This window comes from Gasterosteus aculeatus, chromosome 18, assembly GCF_964276395.1.
Source record: "Gasterosteus aculeatus chromosome 18, fGasAcu3.hap1.1, whole genome shotgun sequence".
Classification (NCBI taxonomy): Eukaryota; Metazoa; Chordata; class Actinopteri; order Perciformes; family Gasterosteidae; genus Gasterosteus; species Gasterosteus aculeatus.
In genome coordinates this window covers 13,045,644-13,064,872 of record NC_135706.1, presented here as the reverse complement: position 1 = coordinate 13,064,872, position 19,229 = coordinate 13,045,644, and the positions used below count along the sequence as shown (strand labels likewise).

Genomic DNA, 19,229 nt, shown 5'->3' with positions numbered 1-19,229 from the left:
TACGTATTGATACACATATAAATGTCCCCCAAGGGAAGGACGACATGGAGATGTGCGAGCTGAGTCTGGAGGAGACCGGGCTCTCCAGGAAGAGAGGAGCCGAGATCCTCCCCCGCCAGTTTGAGGAGATCTGGGATCGCTGCGGCGGCACTCAGTACCTCCGCGGCGCCATCGAGAGCCGGCAGGCGCGCCCCACCTACGCCACCGCCATGCTGCAGAGCGCCTTCAAGTAGGGGGGGGGGGGTTCTCACTGCAAACAAAGGGACAAATGCACCTGCTACCAGACACACGGGTCCTTTAGCTTCTCCTCTGGTGGGGGGGTCTCTTTCCGTGTGGGCACTTGGTTCCCGGGGGGGAGGCGGGTCGGGGGGTTTAAGCCTGATGCAGAAAGATCAGACTAAATTATTCCATCTGGTTTGTTTCCCCACATTTCTTTGAGTCTTTACTTTGAGTCTTTACTTTGAGGCCTTAATGCTACTTTAACCGCCACATTAGGACCCCCCCCGAACGAGAAGACCTAATCTCTAATTATGCATTCCTGATTGTGACACTGGTCTCACCGGCGCGTGGCTAACAGCTAGCCGGGGATCCGTCGCCGTGACGACTACACTGACCTGTTCTTTTAACCTTTTGTAACTGATTGATTCATTGATTCTTCTTCTTGTGTGATTTAACGTTTGACGCTAATGAGAGAAAAACAACTTTGAGCCCTTGTGTTCCTCTGTGATCACTTCCTTTGGCTTGTTAATATAAAAGCAGAAAAAGATGTGAAATAAATATGCAAAACGCTCGCAGGCTGTGAGACGGGATCAGAAATAAATATCTTTACAAATTGAATCTTTTGATCAGTTGAATCAAGGAATCTTTGTTTAAATGTCATGAACTGGAAGCTGAATATTTTGTGTCAACTGGAACGTGAGGGTTTAATTTCTGGAATAAAAGTGTTTCTACGCTCATCCGCTGTGATGTCACACATCCTGATGGCGGCCATGTTTGTCCTCCTCTGGCTTCACCTCCAGGGGGTGAAAGGTCGAATCTGATCAGAGGACTTCCTGTCTGAGTCGTGAAGGGCCACCTTCTCAGCCCCCCCCCCCCCCCATTCAGCCCCCTGTGCTGCTCACATTACAATCGTCCCTCCTGGGGGAGCGCTGCCTTTGTCACTTTTCTAACTGATAAATAAAAGCATTCCACTCTCCTCCCGACTCGTCTTCCTCTTCACTACAAGACGAAGGTTCAACACGGTAACTACCATCGTAAGACTGAAGGTAAAACAAAAAGGATACTTAAACACTTTAAATAGTAACCCCCCCCACACACACACACACCAAAAGATGCAATAAACATTTGTAAGTCTGCTTAGTCTATTTACATGAAGAATACAAGAGGATAAGTTCCTCCTTCCATGATGTCATCATGTCATCTGTCACTACACAACCGCTGAGGCTCCTCCCCGTCGCCATGACAATGACTGACAGAGCGTCCTGAGGAGGAGGGAGGGGGCGTCTGAGGGATTAAAATGTCCCCAAAGCTCTTCAGCCGATTCTCACCGAGGAGACGAGTTTCATCGAGTCTGAAGAAGAAATATGAGATCACTGAAATAGTACATTAACAGATATTATCCAAAGAAATTTGTATATTATCATTAGAAGTAGTAGTACTATGTACCAGAGTATTGTAATAAAACAACCTATAGAAACCTTCTTAAATGTCCGAATGTGGTAAAGACCAAATTGTATAATATAATTATCCAAATGTTGTATGTTATGAATGAAAGTTTACAGTTATAAAAGTGCCAAAATGTCATAAAACTCCTAAATGAGCCTTGTAGTGACGAAAGTATGATGCTATGTTATTTTAACAGTATAAATCCTCACATGGTTCCAATCATTACATTCCAACCAGTCCTGAAGAAATGTAAGAAGAGATAGAAGTATAGAATAGTATAGAAGTATGGTATAGATAGTATAGAATAGTATTACTGAGGGTCCTCCACTCACCTTTTGGAGTATTCTCAGGTGAGGTGCAGTCCGATGTGTTTCCTGAGCTGGTGGGGCCCTTGGGGGGGCGGCGTGTTTGGATCTATAAGAAGAGAAGCTGGAGGTGTGAAGGAGGAAGTGCAGCTACAGCAACTCTGCACAAGAGGCTCCGCCCCTTTGTGCACGAGATGCCAGCGTAATTATTCATGAGATGACATGTTCCTGGCCGTATTCCAAACCTAACACCTCCCAGCGGAGGGCAGCTGTAGGACTGAACAATCTGAGAAGAAGTGGAGATGTTTTAACGATCTGATAAGAAGAGATGTTTTAACGATCCGGGAAGGTCTTTCACATCACAGGAGCATCATGAGAAAAGCCCTGAGCGACCGATCATGGTCCCCAGAGGAACAACTGGTGACCTTCTAACCTTTCCTCTTCCAAAGCTTCACTAAATCTTTCCAAGTGGGAAGTCCTTACCTGCACACCGCCCCGCGGCCTGGGATCACCTGGCATCGCCCCCCCCGGCAGTGGTTGGGCCTCAGTAGGCAGAGGCTGCGGCAGGGCAGGCCGTCCACCGACAGGAAGCCCGGCTGGCACACGCAGCGCGCCTCCCCCGTGAGCCCGCTCACCACGCAGCGCGAGGAGGCGCCGCACGCCAGGAACCGGCAGGCCCCCGCCTGGTCAGCTGGTGGGGGGGGGGGGCAACATGTTAGTCTTCATCGGGATCATGATGTCTTCCAATGAGGCGTTTCCTGCCGCGTACCTGGCTCCACGTCCAGGGAGCGGGTGTCGATCTGGATGTGGCGTTCCCTGGCGGCGGCGGAGCAGAACTCCTCCAGCACCGCCTGGACGGCCTCGGTGAGGTTGTACGGCACCGACTTGTTGAACTTCACTTTGCTGTTGACCACCACGCTGCCTTTCCTGAAGTTCAGGATCTCCAGGTCCCTGAAGCCCGTCAGGTTGGCCTGCAGGTACGGCAGCAGCTGGGGGGGGGGGGCACAGGTTTAATGATTATAATCTGTGTTCATTCTAATATCTTAGAGGTGAAGTGAAGGTGAGATCTCTCAAACCCGTTATCTTACATCGCGACAGAATCCAAATGTCCTAAAAAACGAGCCACTATCCTGCAGAACGATTCCTCTTGGGGGGATTTTAGTTTCCCCATAAACAGTCGGCTGTCGGCTCGTTGCTGGTCGCAGTGATTGGTGGGTGATAACGGTTTTATTCCGTAATGAGTTTCAGGATTCATAATGAAGGGGAGTCAACAGAGGAACATATAAATCCAACACACGGCCTTCCTTTTTCGCTACATATAGATTATAGATTGGATATTTTTTATTCAGCATCAAGCATTATTCCACAAATAAGTATTAAATACTGCACGTTATAAAATTCCAGACTTTTTCAAACAAAAGAAAAAGATCAACTGCAATGCAAATGGATGCGTATCAATAAGAGAAAGAGTTCTTTCCCCTATTGATTTACATCACGTTACAATCATTAAAAAGACAAAGTCCCTTCTTGGCTTTTTCACTTCAGTGAATTAAGTCTTGAGCCTGTAAATCGTACAAACAGAACACACATTTCCCCTTTAAATGGAAGTCAATGGGACAAACTGCTTTAGGCTCTGCAGAGCTTCGTCTTAATTTGTGTGTTTTGTGTGTTTTTGTGACGGACTGCAGGTCGACTGAGTGGATTCATCAGTGTTACTTAGCCATTGACTTGTTTATGTTGGAAACGTGAACACAGAGCTCATCAATGTTACGTTTATTTATCCAAAGCTGACCATGTTAAATCTTTCTCTGCATGTTTCTCCAGCTGGGAGCTTACTGGTAGACCTTTAACTGGGAACGTCCCAATACCGATAGTTACATTACATTACATTACATGTCATTTAGCAGACGCTTTTATCCAAAGCGACTTACATTACACTTTAAACCCATGGCTTTTTTTCACATTTTTGCCCGGGGAGCAATTAGGGGTTAGGTGTCTTGCTCAGGGACACTTCGACATGGAACAAGGGGCAGCCTGGAATCGAACCACCAACCTTGTGCTTCCCAGCACACCTTCTCTAACCCCTGCGCCACGACGACCCCATGAGCTGCAGCTTTTAGAGGAGTGCAGAGTCAAGGGGAGGACCTGTACTATTTATGCAGAGAGACAACGGTTTTGTTTTGCAGATATTGGTCGATGATGACGGTGAAGAGTTAAGTGGTGAGAAAAGTGGATTTAATGAATCACGCGGGGACTGTAAATAAAATGAATTATAGATGTTTGCCTGCTAGATGTTTTTAATTGTCTAATTAAAATTCTTCTAATGTGTTTTTGTTTCCAGAGAAGAGCTTCTCGCGCTGTCACTCTGATCCAAAAGTCCTCGTGCTCAGCGAGGAGCCATCGCCGCTCTGCACAAGGTTTATTTCAGGTAGAGTTTGGATAGCAGCTGAAAATGAGGCTTCTGACATTGAGTCCTTCTGTTTACATGTTTGTGTGAAATAGATTCTCTGCTGCCTGTTGAACCCGTTCACTTATGAGCTCCCTCCTCGTAGCGTATTGCTGGATTACTGTGGAGCCTGAAAGGACTCGACTCCCTCACTCCGGTATGAAAGCCACTAATCTGTAATGTACTATCTACTATTATTAATACATTCATTATTGTGACGGAACAGTTACTTGGCCCAGAAAAAAAGAAATGACTGAAATCTTAACAACATCCAAACACATTTAGTAGACTTCATTTTTCCAAAGTTTTTTTCTGCAGTACTTTGAATACTTATTTTATATTTTTTTATCTTCATGTTTTAGAATAATGATGTGACAGAAACCACAATCCTTTAATGTTTTAACAATTTCAAAATACATTTTAGAAGTGAAATGTGCTCTGTGTCTAGTGTGGATATAACATCACGTCCATATGTAGCTGTATATCTACAGACACACACACACACACACACACACACACACACACACACACACACACACACATATATAGATTTATATAAACATGGGTTTCCCTACTCACCACATCTAAGAAGGTGCCCTCCAGTGATCGGTACTCCAAAGACGTCTTGTTAAAGAGGTCCTCGGAGAAGTCCATGTTGGTGACCCTCAGGCTGAAGAATACCACCAGCTCGCGGCCGTGGCTGGCCGTGGTCATGGACGGCGTGGTCAGGTACCTCAGCGGAGGCGGGGCCGTGACGCCGCGCTCCTCTGCAGCGGTAGGGAAGCCGCTCCCCTCGTCCGGCGTCGCCGGGTTGGTTTGATCCAACTCCACCGTCAGGTCCAGCACCGCCTCGTCGACGGCGTCCTTGGCGGCTACCGGCGGGACGGTTTGGCCACCGCCCGCCTTTGGCCCCGCCTCTCCCAAGTCTTCGTCGATGACGACCACCGCCGCAGCACCGTCGTCCTCTGGAGACCCAGGAGCCAAGGGGACGACCGGCTGCTCCTCTATCTCAAAGAGTCCAGAGTCTATCGTTGGGTCGGGGGGCACCTCGGCTGCCGGGGGGGTGGGGAAGGAGTCCGGAGCCGCGGCGTCTCTTTCTGGGGACGATTTTGATGAGTTGAGGTCGTCTGGAAAGGATCGATAGAGTCATGAGCGTGCAGCGAATGTTACAGAATCCACTGAACTGGTATTTTAAATGTAAGTCCTGTGTGATGTTATGTAGAATATCTCGTCTGTAAAGCAAAGCTAAGAACAGAACATTGATTTGTTTATTTATGTATCTCCACGCCGCTCACTCCTCACCTGCTACAACATCGAACTGTGGATCGGTCTCTGCTGCCTCCGTCGGTGGGACGGCTACCTCCTCCTCCTCCATAGAGGAGTCTTCTACGACAGGATGCTCAGGTTCACCGTCTTCAGAGGGCTGGAGGTCTATGGGTACGAGGTTATCCTCCTGGTCCAATGGGTCGAGGGTTTTAATGGATCCGCCTGGTGGCTCCGACACATCTTCATCTGCTACTGGTTCCAAAAGCTTGTCTACCTCCTCTGGATTCTGTTCTGGGAAATCAACTCCTGCTTCCTCTTCGGGCTCTGAAGGTTCGGGTAACTCTTCTGCAGGGGGTGCTACATGACCCTCTCCTAGTTCTGTGGCTTCCTTTGGACTCTCAACCATCTCCTCTTGTTCATTCTCAGAGACATCTGACGCCTCCTTCTCTGTCACTGGGACGACTTCTTTTTCTTTTACAGATGAAATGACATCCTTTTCTGGTTGAGGTACATCCGCTTCTTCTTCTGAAAGTATCTCTACGTCCTCTAAGACTTCTTCACTTGGTTCTGAAACATCTTCTGGCTCCTTTGATTCTGCAGTCTGGACCACCTCATCTCCGGCTTTTGTGACTTCATTTAAATCTTCTTCCTCTTCTGGTGGTGATTTCGGTCCCAATTTGCCAACTGGACTTTTGATAACTTCCTCATCTACTTCTGGAAACTCCAAAACTTCCTCATCTGATTTTAAAATCTCCTCCACCTCTTCTTCTTTTAACGGTTTCACAACATTAACTACCACATTTTCCAATTCGGAAACTTCAGGTACTAATTCTTCAGGAACTCCAGGTACTAGTTCCTCAGGAACATCAGGTACTGTTTCTTCAGGATCTTTAGGTACTAGTTCCTCAGGAACTTCAGGTACTTGTTCCTCAGGAACATCAGGTACTATTTCTTCAGGAACTTTAGGTACTAGTTCCTCAGGAGCTTCAGGTACTACTTCCTCAGGAACTTCAGGTACTAGTTCCGCAGGAACTTTAGGTACTGGTTCCTCAGGTGCCTCAGGTACTAGTTCCTCAGGTGCTTCAGGTACTAGTTCCTCAGGTGCTTCAGGTAGCAGTTCCTCAGGAACTTCAGGTACTACCTCCTCAGGAACTTCAGAGGTTGCTTCCTCAGGAACTTTAGGTACTAGTTTCTCAGGAGCTTCAGGTACTACTTCCTCACGAACTTCCGGTACTAGTTCCTCTGGCGCTTCAGGTACTACTTCCTCAAGAACTTCAGGTCCTACTTCCTCAGGAACGTCAGGTGCTGCTTCCTCAGGAACTTTAGGTACTACTTCCTCAGGAACTTCAAGTACTAGTTCCTCAGGAACTTCAGGTACTACTTCCTCAGGAACTTCAGGTACTAGTTCCTCAGGCGCTTCAGGTACTACTTCCTCAGGAACTTCAGGTCCTACTTCCTCAGGAACTTCAGGTCCTACTTCCTCAGGAACTTCAGATGCTGCTTCCTCAGGAACTTTGGGTACTACTTCCTCAGGAACGTCAGGTGCTGCTTCCTCAGGAACTTTAGGTACTACTTCCTCAGGAACTTCAGGTACTACTTCCTCAGGAACTTCAGGTACTACTTCCTCAGGGACTTTAGGTACTACTTCCTCAGGAACTTCAGGTACTACTTCCTCAGGAACGTCAGGTGCTGCTTCCTCAGGTACTTCAGGTACTACTTCCTCAGGAACTTCAGATGCTGCTTCCTCAGGAACTTCAGGTACTACTTCCTCAAGAACTTCAGATGCTGCTTCCTCAGGAACTTCAGGTACTACTTCATCAGGAACGTCAGGTGCTGCTTCCTCAGGAACGTCAGGTGCTGCTTCCGCAGGAACTTCAGGTACTACTTCCTCAGGAACATCGGGTGCTGCTTCGTCAGGAACTTTAGGTACTAGTTCCTCAGGAGCTTCAGGTACTACTTCCTCAGGAACCTCAGGTACTTGTTCCTCAGGAACTTCAGGTACTACTTCATCAGTAACGTCAGGTGCTGCTTCCTCAGGAACTTTAGGTACTAGTTCCTCAGGAACTTCAGGTACTACTTCATCAGGAACGTCAGGTGCTGCTTCCTCAGGAACTTTAGGTACTAGTTCCTCAGGAACTTCAGGTACTACTTCATCAGTAACGTCAGGTGCTGCTTCCTCAGGAACTTTAGGTACTAGTTCCTCAGGAACTTCAGGTACTACTTCATCAGGAACGTCAGGTGCTGCTTCCTCAGGAACTTTAGGTACTGGTTCCTCAGGAGCTTTAGGTACTACTTCCTCAGAAATTTTAGGTACTAGTACCTCGGGAACTTTAGGTTCATTTTCCCATGATGCTTCAGATTCAACCGCCTCTGTGACCTCATCTACGTGCCCACCGACCCCTGACTCTTTTTCAATAGCTTTTTCTGAAACCTCATCTCTCTTGGGTTCTGGACCTGGATGCATAACATCAAATATATTCTCCTCTGATTCCTTGTGGACCTCACCTCCAACACTTTCCTTTTCTTTTTGCAGAATGTCCACTCCGTCATTATGCAGAATCTCAACTGAGCTATCGTGTGTTTCTGCCTCTTGTTCAGAATGCTCATTGAGCTTCTTCTCCTCCAGATCTTCAGCTACTTCTTCCTCTGTCTCTGAAACATTAATGGTGTCTTCCTCCTCAGCTATGTCCTCCTCCTCAGCTATGTCCTTCTCCTCCTCAGCTATGTCTTTATCCTCAGCTATGTCCTTCTCCTCCTCAGCTATGTCTTTCTCCTCAGCTATGTCCTCCTCTGGCTCTGAAGCATCAGGTGCTTCTTGTTCTGGCTCTGAGACTATTTCCAGCTCAGGTTCCGTCCCCTCTGACTTCCCATCCTCCGTTTCATAAACTGTAATGTCTTCAGATGTTGGCTGCAGCACCTCGAGAACGTTCACATCTTCGTCTTCTTGAGAGGTCGCTATTGGCTGCGTGGCCGGCTGGCCTGTGGCACCTGGAGGGGTCGTGATTGATGCCACGTCGGACGGTTCCACTTCAGCGGGAGCTGTGGTCAGTAATATCTGTGGGGTCGGGGTCACGCCATCCAGACCGGGGTCTGTCCGGGGTCTGTCCTGGTCCTCGTCGGCGGGAGTCAGGTCCTCCTCCGATATCACGTTGGGGGACGGACTCCGGTGCGTAGCGTCCGTCTCCAGGACCACGGGGGGGGTCGGGATGTAGTCCCTCACGAGCTCGCCCGTTTCCTCGTGATGAATGGTTTCGACCTCGTGCGTAATGATGGGCAGTTCTTCCTCCTCGACCTCCTTGTCTTCCTCCGAGGCCGTCACACCGGTCACGGGATCGAGCAGCGTCACAAGGGCGTTTTCCTTCTCCTGTGGGGGGAGGGGAAGCGAGGGGCGACTTTTATCCTCCTCCGGCTCGTCGGGGGAGACTTCGAACTCGTTGTGTGAGTCGGGTTCGCTGGACTGAGGGGAGAGGAGTCGGTGATTAATGCCCGAGCACAGCGCCGTGTCAGCAGAATCCCCAAAACGTCTCTCTTGAATTCCAAAAGCTTCAGTTATTCTGGGCTGAGATCAGTAAGCCTTTTTCTTAAAACAGCATGCGGGGACGTTTTGATTCAATTAGGTCAAATATAAAATATAAATCATGTAAATGAACGTTTAGATCACACATTGTAAACAACACACAGTGAAATTTGACCTCTGTGATGTTTTTTTTAATTAATCCATCTGATGAACAAACAGCAGCTTACCTTCTTTTTCATGTTATTTTAATAAATGATCATACACAAGATATTGCAGGCTGTCTACACGTACTTTATACATAATTCTATATATGTATAATTCATTCTATTTCCAACCACATTAAAGTCTTCTTACTCTCACTGAGTCTAGTAGCATCGATGGAACCTCTCACCTCGTTCTCCACTTCAAGCGTCAAGGTCGCCGTCAGCGCCGGCAGGAGGACCGCTTCTGTCAAGAACAAAGTGGGACAAAGCCCCTTCAATCTTTAGATGTTATTCATTATTCCCTTCTGCTCGACAGCTTGGACAGTCGAGGTTCAGGACATCAACGCAGTATCATTCGGGTAAAGGCACTAAACACAGCGCAGGAAGTGATGACGACCCACCTGGCTGGAAGTTGAGCGAGTCCAGATCGATGGGCAGCGACGCCTCCTCCCGCAGGGCCTTGGCCACCATCTCCCTGAGGCCAGAGAAGACCGGAGACTCTGGGGCGCCGGTCGCCTCCGAACCCGTCGAGACGATTTTAGGAGAGTTCACCTCGAACACCAGAGAGTAATGCACGGAGATTCCCCCGGGCCTGAGGTCACAGAGAAAGAATCGCATCCTCTCAGTCGTTGGTGAGAGCTGAAGAACCCGAGGTGTGTGTCCACACTCTCTCTGACGGAGTGTGTGGACACACACCTCGGGTCGCTCTACACAGAGGACTCCCTGATGTTTTTAGATGTTTGCTGCTGTACAAGCCCCTGCTGTACGAGAGGATCAGGTAGAACCCTTTGCTGCAGCATCGAGTCGTCACTTCTGTCCCCAGCTGCTGCGCTTACTTCTTATTCCGCGCCTATGAAGGCGGGCGGGTAGAGGCGGGTGGAGGCGTGTGGGTGCAGCTAACACATTAAAAGGCTTTTAAACTAATTTTCTCAAAGCAGAGAAATTTGCCTTGAACTTTTCCTCTTGGGAAATTAACCTTCCCCCAAATACAAGAAAAACTCCTTTGCTCTCTTCCCTTTTGTCTCGGTTTTCACACACCTTCAATTCAGACATCTTTGACTATCTGATGCACAGAATAGTTTCTTTATGCCTCCTGTGTGTCTTTCCCCAGCGGACGTCAATCACTCGACAGCTCCACTGATCAGGGCCTTTTATACGAGAGAGAACTACTTGTAGTGTGGACAAACTGTGAAGTTCTAAGGAGCTTTGTTGCCATTTTTCATCTCTTGGTTTTCATTCTGTTCTGTCATGTTTTTATCCAACAAGCTCTGATAAACAGTTCCTGCTCTGCAGTCAGACGCAGGTAGAGACTATCCGCTGATCGTAGTGGAGCTTTTTGCAGGTGAAGGGTCTGATATTTCCCTCCGGAGGTGGTGGAGGCCAAAAACAGAGCTAAAAGAAATTGGCCTAAACATTGGCCTTTAGGAAACTATATTTGTGCTCTTAAAACCAGATCAACCACCTAAAATAAAAAACATCTGTGTCATCGGCCGTGACAGCGCCCAAAGGGGAAGGCAAGTTAACTCTACTATCCATGCGCCTCCCCGTCTTGCCGCTACCACTGGAAATTTCAGCTGAATAATAAGTAATATAACTAATAATAATGTGTCCAATATTCATAAATACATCTGTTAGCACATTTCTATGACAACGGACGACCTACCCCTCGGTGTCCGGCGTCTCGCTTGCATCAGGGAGGAGAGAAGAAGAAATAAGTGTTACAGGAAGGAGACCACCATCATGAGAGTCTCTGTCATGTGGACAACAAGGGGCTCTGGGTCCTTCTCCATCCCAGAGCAGATCCACGTGGTCCTTCCTCACGAGTCTTTATGTCACCTGACTGTCCACTATTCTCTCTCTTCTAGCTCCGTGTTTGCTCTGCACCAGTCGCTGACAACAAGGAGCTGAAGCGTTTCAACGGTTGCTTTTTTTGTTCCAATATTTCTGTTCAGGATAGAAGACGATAAAAACACGAGCTACAACATCCTTAATTAAAATGTTTAACAACTGAGAGATGCCATCAGGACTCTGAGGATCTGATGTTTGAAGGAAAAGCCAAAATCAAATGAGGGATTAAGCAGAATGTTTCATCTTTAAAGCAAAGAAAACCAACTAAATAATAATACTCTATCTACTTCAAGTTTTGTTTACCAACACAGGTTCCCTTTTTCAATGTTGTCGCCATTTTTAAGGTTCATTCAAACTTCATTTAAAATGTTGATTTGGTCAATAACGAGTGAAAATATTTTTTTTCAAAAAAACTTTTGAAATCTATGACGTTTGAGATTATTTGAGAACTAATTCTCATTTACAATGATGAGACATAGACAGCACAGACACAAAACAGTATGACAGACACATGTATGCATATGCATTATGTATTTAGTATACATATATGTAGACGGTTCACCCCATGCTCAGGCCTCACCTGATCCCCAGCACGTGGATGTCTTTGTACCCTGGAAGCTTGTCAAACGCATGCTGCATCTGTAGAGACAAAGTGCCCAGATGAAGCAGTTGAGGAGCACGTGAGAAGAGAAGCGTGACATGGAAAGCCTCTTTGGGAGTTGTGACATAAGCAGAACTAACTTCCCGCTGCGCATCGCGTGCGACTCCAAATTATCCCCACGCTTTTTCTAAAAGAGTCTTCTCCACGGGGGGCGGGGGGCACGGAGGAACTCCGCTCTTCTATTTGAGGGCCTCAATTAACGAGACAGTGGATTGTGGGTAATCTTCTCCCTTTCTCCGGCCATGAACTCCCGGCCCTCTGTCGTAAGCTACTTCAAGGTCAGGGACAAGGACGTGTGGACTGACTCATATGAAAAGGGACTCCCGTGGAAAGGGACTCATGGGGACAGGGGACATTTTGTATTGGAGAAAAGTCCCTACAAGTAGCAGAATTGTCTCTTTTGTCTGGAAAACCAATTAGAACGATCATAAAGATGAAACAATCGTCGAAGGGGCAAAGGCCTGCTGACAGTAGACTCACCTGGTCCTGCAGGTGGTGAGCCAGGTCCACGTACTGGGGGGAGTCCGGGTCGTCCAGCAGCTCTCTGTAACCCGGATCCACCAGGTCGATGCTGAACTCCACCAACTGCTCCACCGGAGCCTCTGGGACCACGTTGGGAAGCTCAGTGTCCTTCGGGAGGGCAAACAGCAGTCAGAGGGACAAGTTCTCCACCGAGGACAGATCTGTCCTGTTGGACTAAACAACGTCTCTACCAAGCCTCCATCTTCAGAGGATTCAGACGAACTCCTTCAGAGCCAAGCCAACTATTGACAGACAGGTGGAGGCAGTAATTGATCGATCGAGTGATTGACTGCGTGTGGCCGGTCACATGATCAATCTCCCAGGGTGCACTTGGTGCGAGGCATGAGCAATTATAGTTTATTAGAAAAGAACATCTGGCCATCGACCAGGAAACGATTGATTTATTATTAGTTTGAAATATGTATTTTCTCACAGTTCTTTAGTTGAAATGTGGTCGTTTGAGATCTTCACCCTCATTTCTGCTTCTCCTGAATCCGTACGGACTCGCTGACAAATGTTGCATCACAAATAGATAAAAAATGATCAGAGCGGAATGGGCCTGGAGATGTCTGAGGATGATTGGAATGATGGGGGGGGGGCACCACCTCCATGTCACTTGCAGCTGCTCTCTAATCCAGTCAGGAGATTGCCTGAGAAATAAGGGAGGTTTTCTGGAGGAGGTGATTATTGAACCTCCCTAAAGTGCTTTGTGTCGAGAGCAGGAAGGCATCAAAGGAAATCTTCAGCGAGATGCATCGCAGGCCAGTTTCAATCAGCGGACCGAACAAAAAACGTGTCAGAGGAAGGAGAACCTGCTCTGAGCGACCAGCGGCTTGTACCAACCCCACCGCCACCCCTCACTTTCCTCTTCACGCCGACAACCTCAACGAGAAGAACCAGGAGCGAATGTTGGATTTTCCATTGAGTCTAAGTGACTGACGTGGACGTGCTGTTTTAAAGTGCTGCAGTGGTCACTCGCTAAACGTCATCAGAAGCGTCTCATGGCGACGGCCCAACGTTTGTTACGTGTCATGTGACTTGTTGCCAAGAGACGGACGGAGGAGATTTCTCCCCCTGTTGGCCTGCAGTGTACGTGGAGATGTAAGTGCATGCTGGTACCTCGTCCTCTTCCTCTTCCTCCTCATCCTCTTCCTCAACTTCGGCTGACCAGGTCGGCTGGGGCTCGGGGCTCGGAGCGACGCTCACAGGGCCGAGGAGGGTGGTGGTCGGGGTGATGCTGGGTGGGGGGGCCTCTGGGGGGGTCTTCGGCGGGGCGACGGTCTGAACCTCTGCCCCTAAAGTCAGGAATGAAGCGTGTGGAATATTCTCGAATCTCTACTTTACACTCAAAAGCTCAATATGTATCTCAGAGACCCATACATGACATCATCATGACCTAATAATCTGGTGATAGGCATAAATAAATCTATAGAGAAGGAGCTCCTACCTCCTCCCTCAGGGATCAGTGGTGCTCGCGGCGCCTCTCTTCTGCAGAACAAAAGCCGTTATGAAAAACAAAAAATGACATGTGGGTATCATGTACAAAACAGGATTTGATGAATATGTTTAAAAATATGGATAAAGCTCAATTGATTCTTTCTGCTTGATTGGTTGACCACTATCTCAAAGGGATCATAAATAACTCCAGTGACGTTACACACCTCCGTGTTCTGTTAAAACCAATCCTTTATTTCATGTAAACAAATCAACAAAAGTCTGTTTGTTTTGTCTTCAAGCACTCATCTGCCCCCTCTATCTCACATGCACGCCTCTATCTGCCCCCTCTATCTCACATGCACGCCTCTATCTGCCCCCTCTATCTCACATGCACCCCTCTATCTGCCCCCTCTATCTCACATGCACGCCTCTATCTGCCCCCTCTATCTCACATGTACCCCTCTATCTGCCCCCTCTATCTCACATGTACCCCTCTATCTGGCCCTCTCTATCTCACAAGTACCCCTCTATCTACCCCTCTCTATCTCACATGTACCCCTCTATCTACCCCTCTCTATCTCACATGTACCCCTCTATCTGCCCCCTCTATCTCACAAGTACCCCTCTATCTGCCCCTCTCTATCTCACATGTACCCATCTATCTGCCCCCTCTATCTCACATGTACCCCTCTATTTGCCCCCTCTATCCCACATGTACGCCTCTATTTGCCCCCTCTATCCCACATGTACCCCTCTATCTGCCCCCTCTATCTCACATGTACCTCTCTATCTGCCCCTCTCTATCTCACATGTACGCCTCTATCTGCCCCCTCTATCTCACATGTACTCCTCTATCTGGCCCTCTCTATCTCACAAGTACCCCTCTATCTGCCCCCTCTATCTCACATGTAACACTTTATTTGTCCCCTCTATCTAACATGTACGCCTCTATTTGCCCCCTCTATCCCACATGTAACACTCTATTTGTCCCCTCTATCTAACATGTACGCCTCTATTTGCCCCCTCTATCCCACATGTAACACTCTATTTGTCCCCTCTATCTAACATGTACGCCTCTATTTGCCCCCTCTATCCCACATGTAACACTCTATTTGTCCCCTCTATCTAACATGTACGCCTCTATTTGTCCCCTCTATCTAACATGTACGCCTCTATTTGCCCTCTCTATCTCACATGTACGCCTCTATCTGCCCCCTCTATCCCACATGTAACACTCTATTTGTCCCCTCTATCTAACATGTACGCCTCTATTTGCCCCCTCTATCCCACATGTACCCCTCTATCTGCCCCCTCTATCTCACATGTAACACTCTATTTGTCCTCTCTATCTAACATGTACTCCTCTATCTGCCCCCTCTATCCCACATGTACCCCTCTATCTGCCCCCTCTATCTCACATGTACCCCTCTATTTGCCCCCTCTATCCCACATGTACCCCTCTATCTGCCCCCTCTATCCCACATGTACCCCTCTATCTGCCCCCTCTATCTCACTTGTACACGTCTATCTGCCCCCTCTATCTCACATGTAACACTCTATTTGTCCCCTCTATCTAACATGTACCCCTCTATCTGCCCCCTCTCTCCCACATGTACCCCTCTATCTGCCCCCTCTATCTCACTTGTACACGTCTATTTGCCCCCTCTATCCCACATGTACCCCTCTATCTGCCCCCTCTATCCCACATGTACCCCTCTATCTGCCCCCTCTATCTCACTTGTACACGTCTATCTGCCCCTCTCTATCTCACATGTACCCCTCTATCATGGACCACGCTCCACACCCAGGTTGTCTTTATGGGGGGGGGTAGAGAATAGAGAGTGAGGTAGAGGGAGGGGCAGTGGGTGGGGCAGAGAGAGAGAGGTAGGGGGGTAGAGAGCTGATGACGCTGGTCTTTACCCTGATGGAGGCGTCCTGTCTCTCATCCGGTTCATCCTCTGTGAACAACGATCACACAAACACAGGTTTTAACTTTTTAATTGTTACAATGATTGTGTTGTTTTTGTTGCTTTTACATTGATGACGGATTGAACTGATTTGTTGTGTTGTGTTTGTTTTCTTTGTGGGTTTATTGTGATCTAACAGGAGTTTAAAACCATCAAACATCCACAGTGTACATTTAGAAATGTGTGTGAATGTTGAACCTTTGTCTTCTTTTAAAGGGTCACTTAAGCCACTCACTTTGTTTTTCAACTATTTTATTTTATGTTGTTTGACTCCTTCACGTTTAATATTAAAACTGCCATTTTATTTTAATCGTTTGCTTGTTTATTCATTTACTTGTTGATCTCATTTGTTTTTTGTATCTTTTACTAAAACAGACATTTTTTATTTTAATAAAACAAATCAAATACGATAAAGTACGGCTTAGTAACTTTAAGCCTGTTCTTTTTTTAATCATCAGAACCATTACTGTGTTATGATTCATAACATACCGCGATATGAAGGCAGCGAAACAACCAATGGGATCATTGTTCAATTAAAAATCAATAACATTGATTAAATGCTTATTTTCCCTGCCTGCGTCCTTTTGAGGTTTTGAAAGCACTAAATTGTTTTCTTATGGACGACATTTGACTCAAACTAGATTCATTCAAAGATAATGTGTATATATATATATATATATATATATATATATATATATATATATATATATATATATATATCATTTCATTGTCTCCCTAACTTGAAGTGTTGTGGAAACAATAAAACAGGCGTGAGCAGATCCATCAGCACGAGCTCGTTGTTGATGTGTCTCACCCTGTGAATCATGATCATGTGCTCCTCCGAGCCGCTGAAGTTTCTGGCGAGGTCGGAGATGCAGAGCGACTCGTGCTGACACGCGTGGACCCACTTCTGGTACTCCGTGGTCCCCGGGATCCTGTCGAAGAAGATCCTGAAGGCCTCCCACACGGCTTCCTGGCAGACTAACAAACAGACACACACACTTAAACAAAGAAGGGAAAGTCTTCTATCCACTAGTATGGAAGGACTCTCGGTCTGGGAGGTCCGGATGTCTTTGAATGCACCACTAACAGTTACTTTAAGATGTCTTTGACCTGCTGTATTCAGAGCTGCAGAACAGAGATCTAGATGTGAAGCTCACGTCTGCGTTGGGGGGCCACATTGAGCATTACACAAACACAGCTGCATGGCGTGGGGTAGATGGAGTACCTCTGAGCTGGTAATACCCCTGGTGGCTGGCGAGCACCTCGTTGAGGGTCTCCTGGGGGCAGATCTTCACCCCGGCGTGAAGGAACACTGACCTCCTGGGTCGCCGTCGGGCCACTTGGAACCCTGAGCCTTCCGTCTGCGGGGACGCCCTCAGCAGCTCCGCCAGGCGGGCCCGCCCACCGGCCGCAGGCCTTAGCGCCGCGCCCGGCCCGCCGCCGCCATCTGGACGCGGTTAAAAGATTGAAGGTCAGACTGGCTGCCAACGGCGGTAACAGTGCTAACAGTGTTAATGGTGGTAACAGTGCTAACAGTGTTAATGGCGGTAACAGTGCTAACAGTGTTAATGGCGGTAACAGTGCTAACAGTGTTAATGGCGGTAACAGTGCTAACAGTGTTAATGGTGGTAACAGTGCAAACAACGGCAACAGCGCTGAACGGTCTGAGACGTTACACTTAAACGCAGTAATGTTGGTATCGTATTTTAAAAGGAAAACCAGCGCTGATGTCACTTGTTATTTGTGGTTGTTTTTAACAGACTGTTCACCGAGGCGTAGGTTATGTTTAGGATGAGGACATTGTTGTTTTGTTTTTGTTAATACGGGTAGATTGGCCAAAGAAGAACCCTTGAGTTCTGGAGCCATGGAGGATCGTTGGTGGCTCCAGTTCACCTTCACCACTCCCTTCTTCTTTCTTGATAGAAACCTATTTTGAGTGTTTTTCAGACCTCTCTGCTAGAGGACCTCGTTCGCTGAAGAGTTCAGTCTCTGAACCTTTGATGCAACCTTTGCTGACAGGAAATGAGACTTTCCTCTTTCACAACACACACTCAGGCCATGGCCGATCAAACCCTTTTTTTCTATATAAACCTTTTAATATAGAGCGGAGGGTGCTCTTTTATATCCGCCTGCCGGGGTTCGGGGGCTGGCTCTCCCTCCTCGTGCCCACTCGTACTAAATATAAAAACACTTGTTGTACCTGAAGGGTCTTCAAAATAAAAGCATCCACCAAACAGCGGCGTGCTGCCACTAGAAATGCTTCTGATCGTCTAGCAGATACATTTGGGGTGCGGGTAAGTGGGTGATGTAATTCATATCAACACACTAACAAATGTTCTGACGCTGAGAGTTGCAGCAGGTTTGCTTTTATTTTTAATATTCAGCCAAACGGTCAGCGATGTCATGAGACAGGATTCTAATCAACACCCTGTCTCTTGGGCCCTCGCTGGGTCAAAGCTGTCACCAAGCCGAGCCGATGTCCACCGTCCTCCTGCACGCTCGACGTCTTCGGGCTGTGAATGAAGACGAGGACGAAGGGATTCAATCCACTCATTGCTGTTTGATCCAAACTGGAGGTCTCACAGCCAAGAACTTACGCAACCGTAATAGGCTTTGCTTTGCATTGTGAAGTGTACGGCCTTTAAATCGTGCTATCTGCCCGCGCCCGACTATTCAGAACGTTCTTCTCATTGCAAAGGGTGAAAGTGGGTAAGCATTGGGACGTCTTTTTCGAGACTTAAAGCGTCACGCCTCAAAAAAGGATTGGAGCTCTTTTGGAGAACAAAACAAGGCTTACCTTTAATTCCAGCGGCTTGAGCAACGAGGACGAACAGCAGCGCGAGTCCAAACTCCCACGGCATTGTGGGCCCAGAATTCCCAAAAGTGTGAGCGTGGAAAAGCTAAATCCAGCAGGGTGGGGGGGGGAGGGGAGGCGAGGCAGCGTCCTCTAGCTCAGGTGGAGCCCATTGGGTGGAGTCCGGTTGCGGTGGGTTTTGTTTGCATCGGCGACGGATTCATCGAAGGCCTCCGAGCTCCGGCTGAAAGAACCGGCGATGAAGGCGGCGCCGCTCCTCTCCGGGCCGCGGGGAGCAACGGCGACGAGGTTAAAAGAGAATAATCTGTTTATCTAGCGCTCAGACATAATCCGTCTTTACCCCCCCGGCCCTCTCAGCGCTGGCGTCATCCTGTTAGTGGCTCCTTGCGGGCGTCGTGGGGGGGAGGGGGGAGTTATCTGTCAACCACGTCAACCAGTGTTTCTGCCGCCACCACCTCCAGGCCTTCCCTAACTCAGGTGTTCCCCTCTGCTTTATTTATCGATTCTGAGCAGGTGGAGGGATGTGACCCAGATCCCCATTCAAAGAATACATCCTCAACTCTGCTCCAGTGGG

The 19,229-nt window shown here is 47.9% G+C and overlaps 2 protein-coding genes across 12 annotated transcripts in view; one reads left to right on the top strand and one right to left on the bottom strand.

Annotated features, from left to right (window-relative positions):
• Positions 1-1,195, top strand: part of myo6a (myosin VIa) — a 34,452-nt gene extending 33,257 nt beyond the window's left edge. For all 11 annotated transcript variants that reach the window (XM_078093378.1, XM_078093377.1, XM_078093376.1 and 8 more), the window contains one exon: positions 34-1,195. In XM_078093378.1, the coding sequence (XP_077949504.1) occupies positions 34-233 (200 nt within the window). In that variant the 3' untranslated portion in view covers positions 234-1,195. The remainder of the gene's footprint in view (positions 1-33) is intronic.
• Positions 803-18,951, bottom strand: impg1a (interphotoreceptor matrix proteoglycan 1a). Its single transcript, XM_040160288.2, has 17 exons — positions 18,638-18,951; positions 17,066-17,287; positions 16,652-16,818; positions 15,791-15,828; positions 13,881-13,921; positions 13,553-13,728; positions 12,392-12,541; positions 11,831-11,889; positions 11,066-11,086; positions 9,804-9,994; positions 9,591-9,646; positions 5,719-9,139; positions 4,996-5,543; positions 2,740-2,959; positions 2,454-2,661; positions 1,998-2,079; positions 803-1,570 (listed from the first exon to the last, which is right to left on the bottom strand). The coding sequence occupies exons 1-17, from the start codon at positions 18,699-18,701 to the stop codon at positions 1,562-1,564; spliced, it is 5,673 nt and encodes a 1,890-aa protein (XP_040016222.2). The 5' UTR covers positions 18,702-18,951; the 3' UTR covers positions 803-1,561.
• Positions 18,952-19,229: the final 278 nt, after the last annotated feature.

Bases quoted from the DNA above. Each gene is read 5' to 3' on its own strand.
- impg1a (XM_040160288.2), bottom strand. From the start codon at position 18,701: ATGCCGTGGGAGTTTGGACTCGCGCTGCTGTTCGTCCTCGTTGCTCAA. The intron at 12,542-13,552 runs GTACCAGCATGC...GCCCTCCCGAAG, and splicing joins AGGAAGAGGAAGAGGACGAG to GACACTGAGCTTCCCAACGT. The intron at 5,544-5,718 runs GTGAGGAGTGAG...GATCCTTTCCAG, and splicing joins ACAGTTCGATGTTGTAGCAG to ACGACCTCAACTCATCAAAA.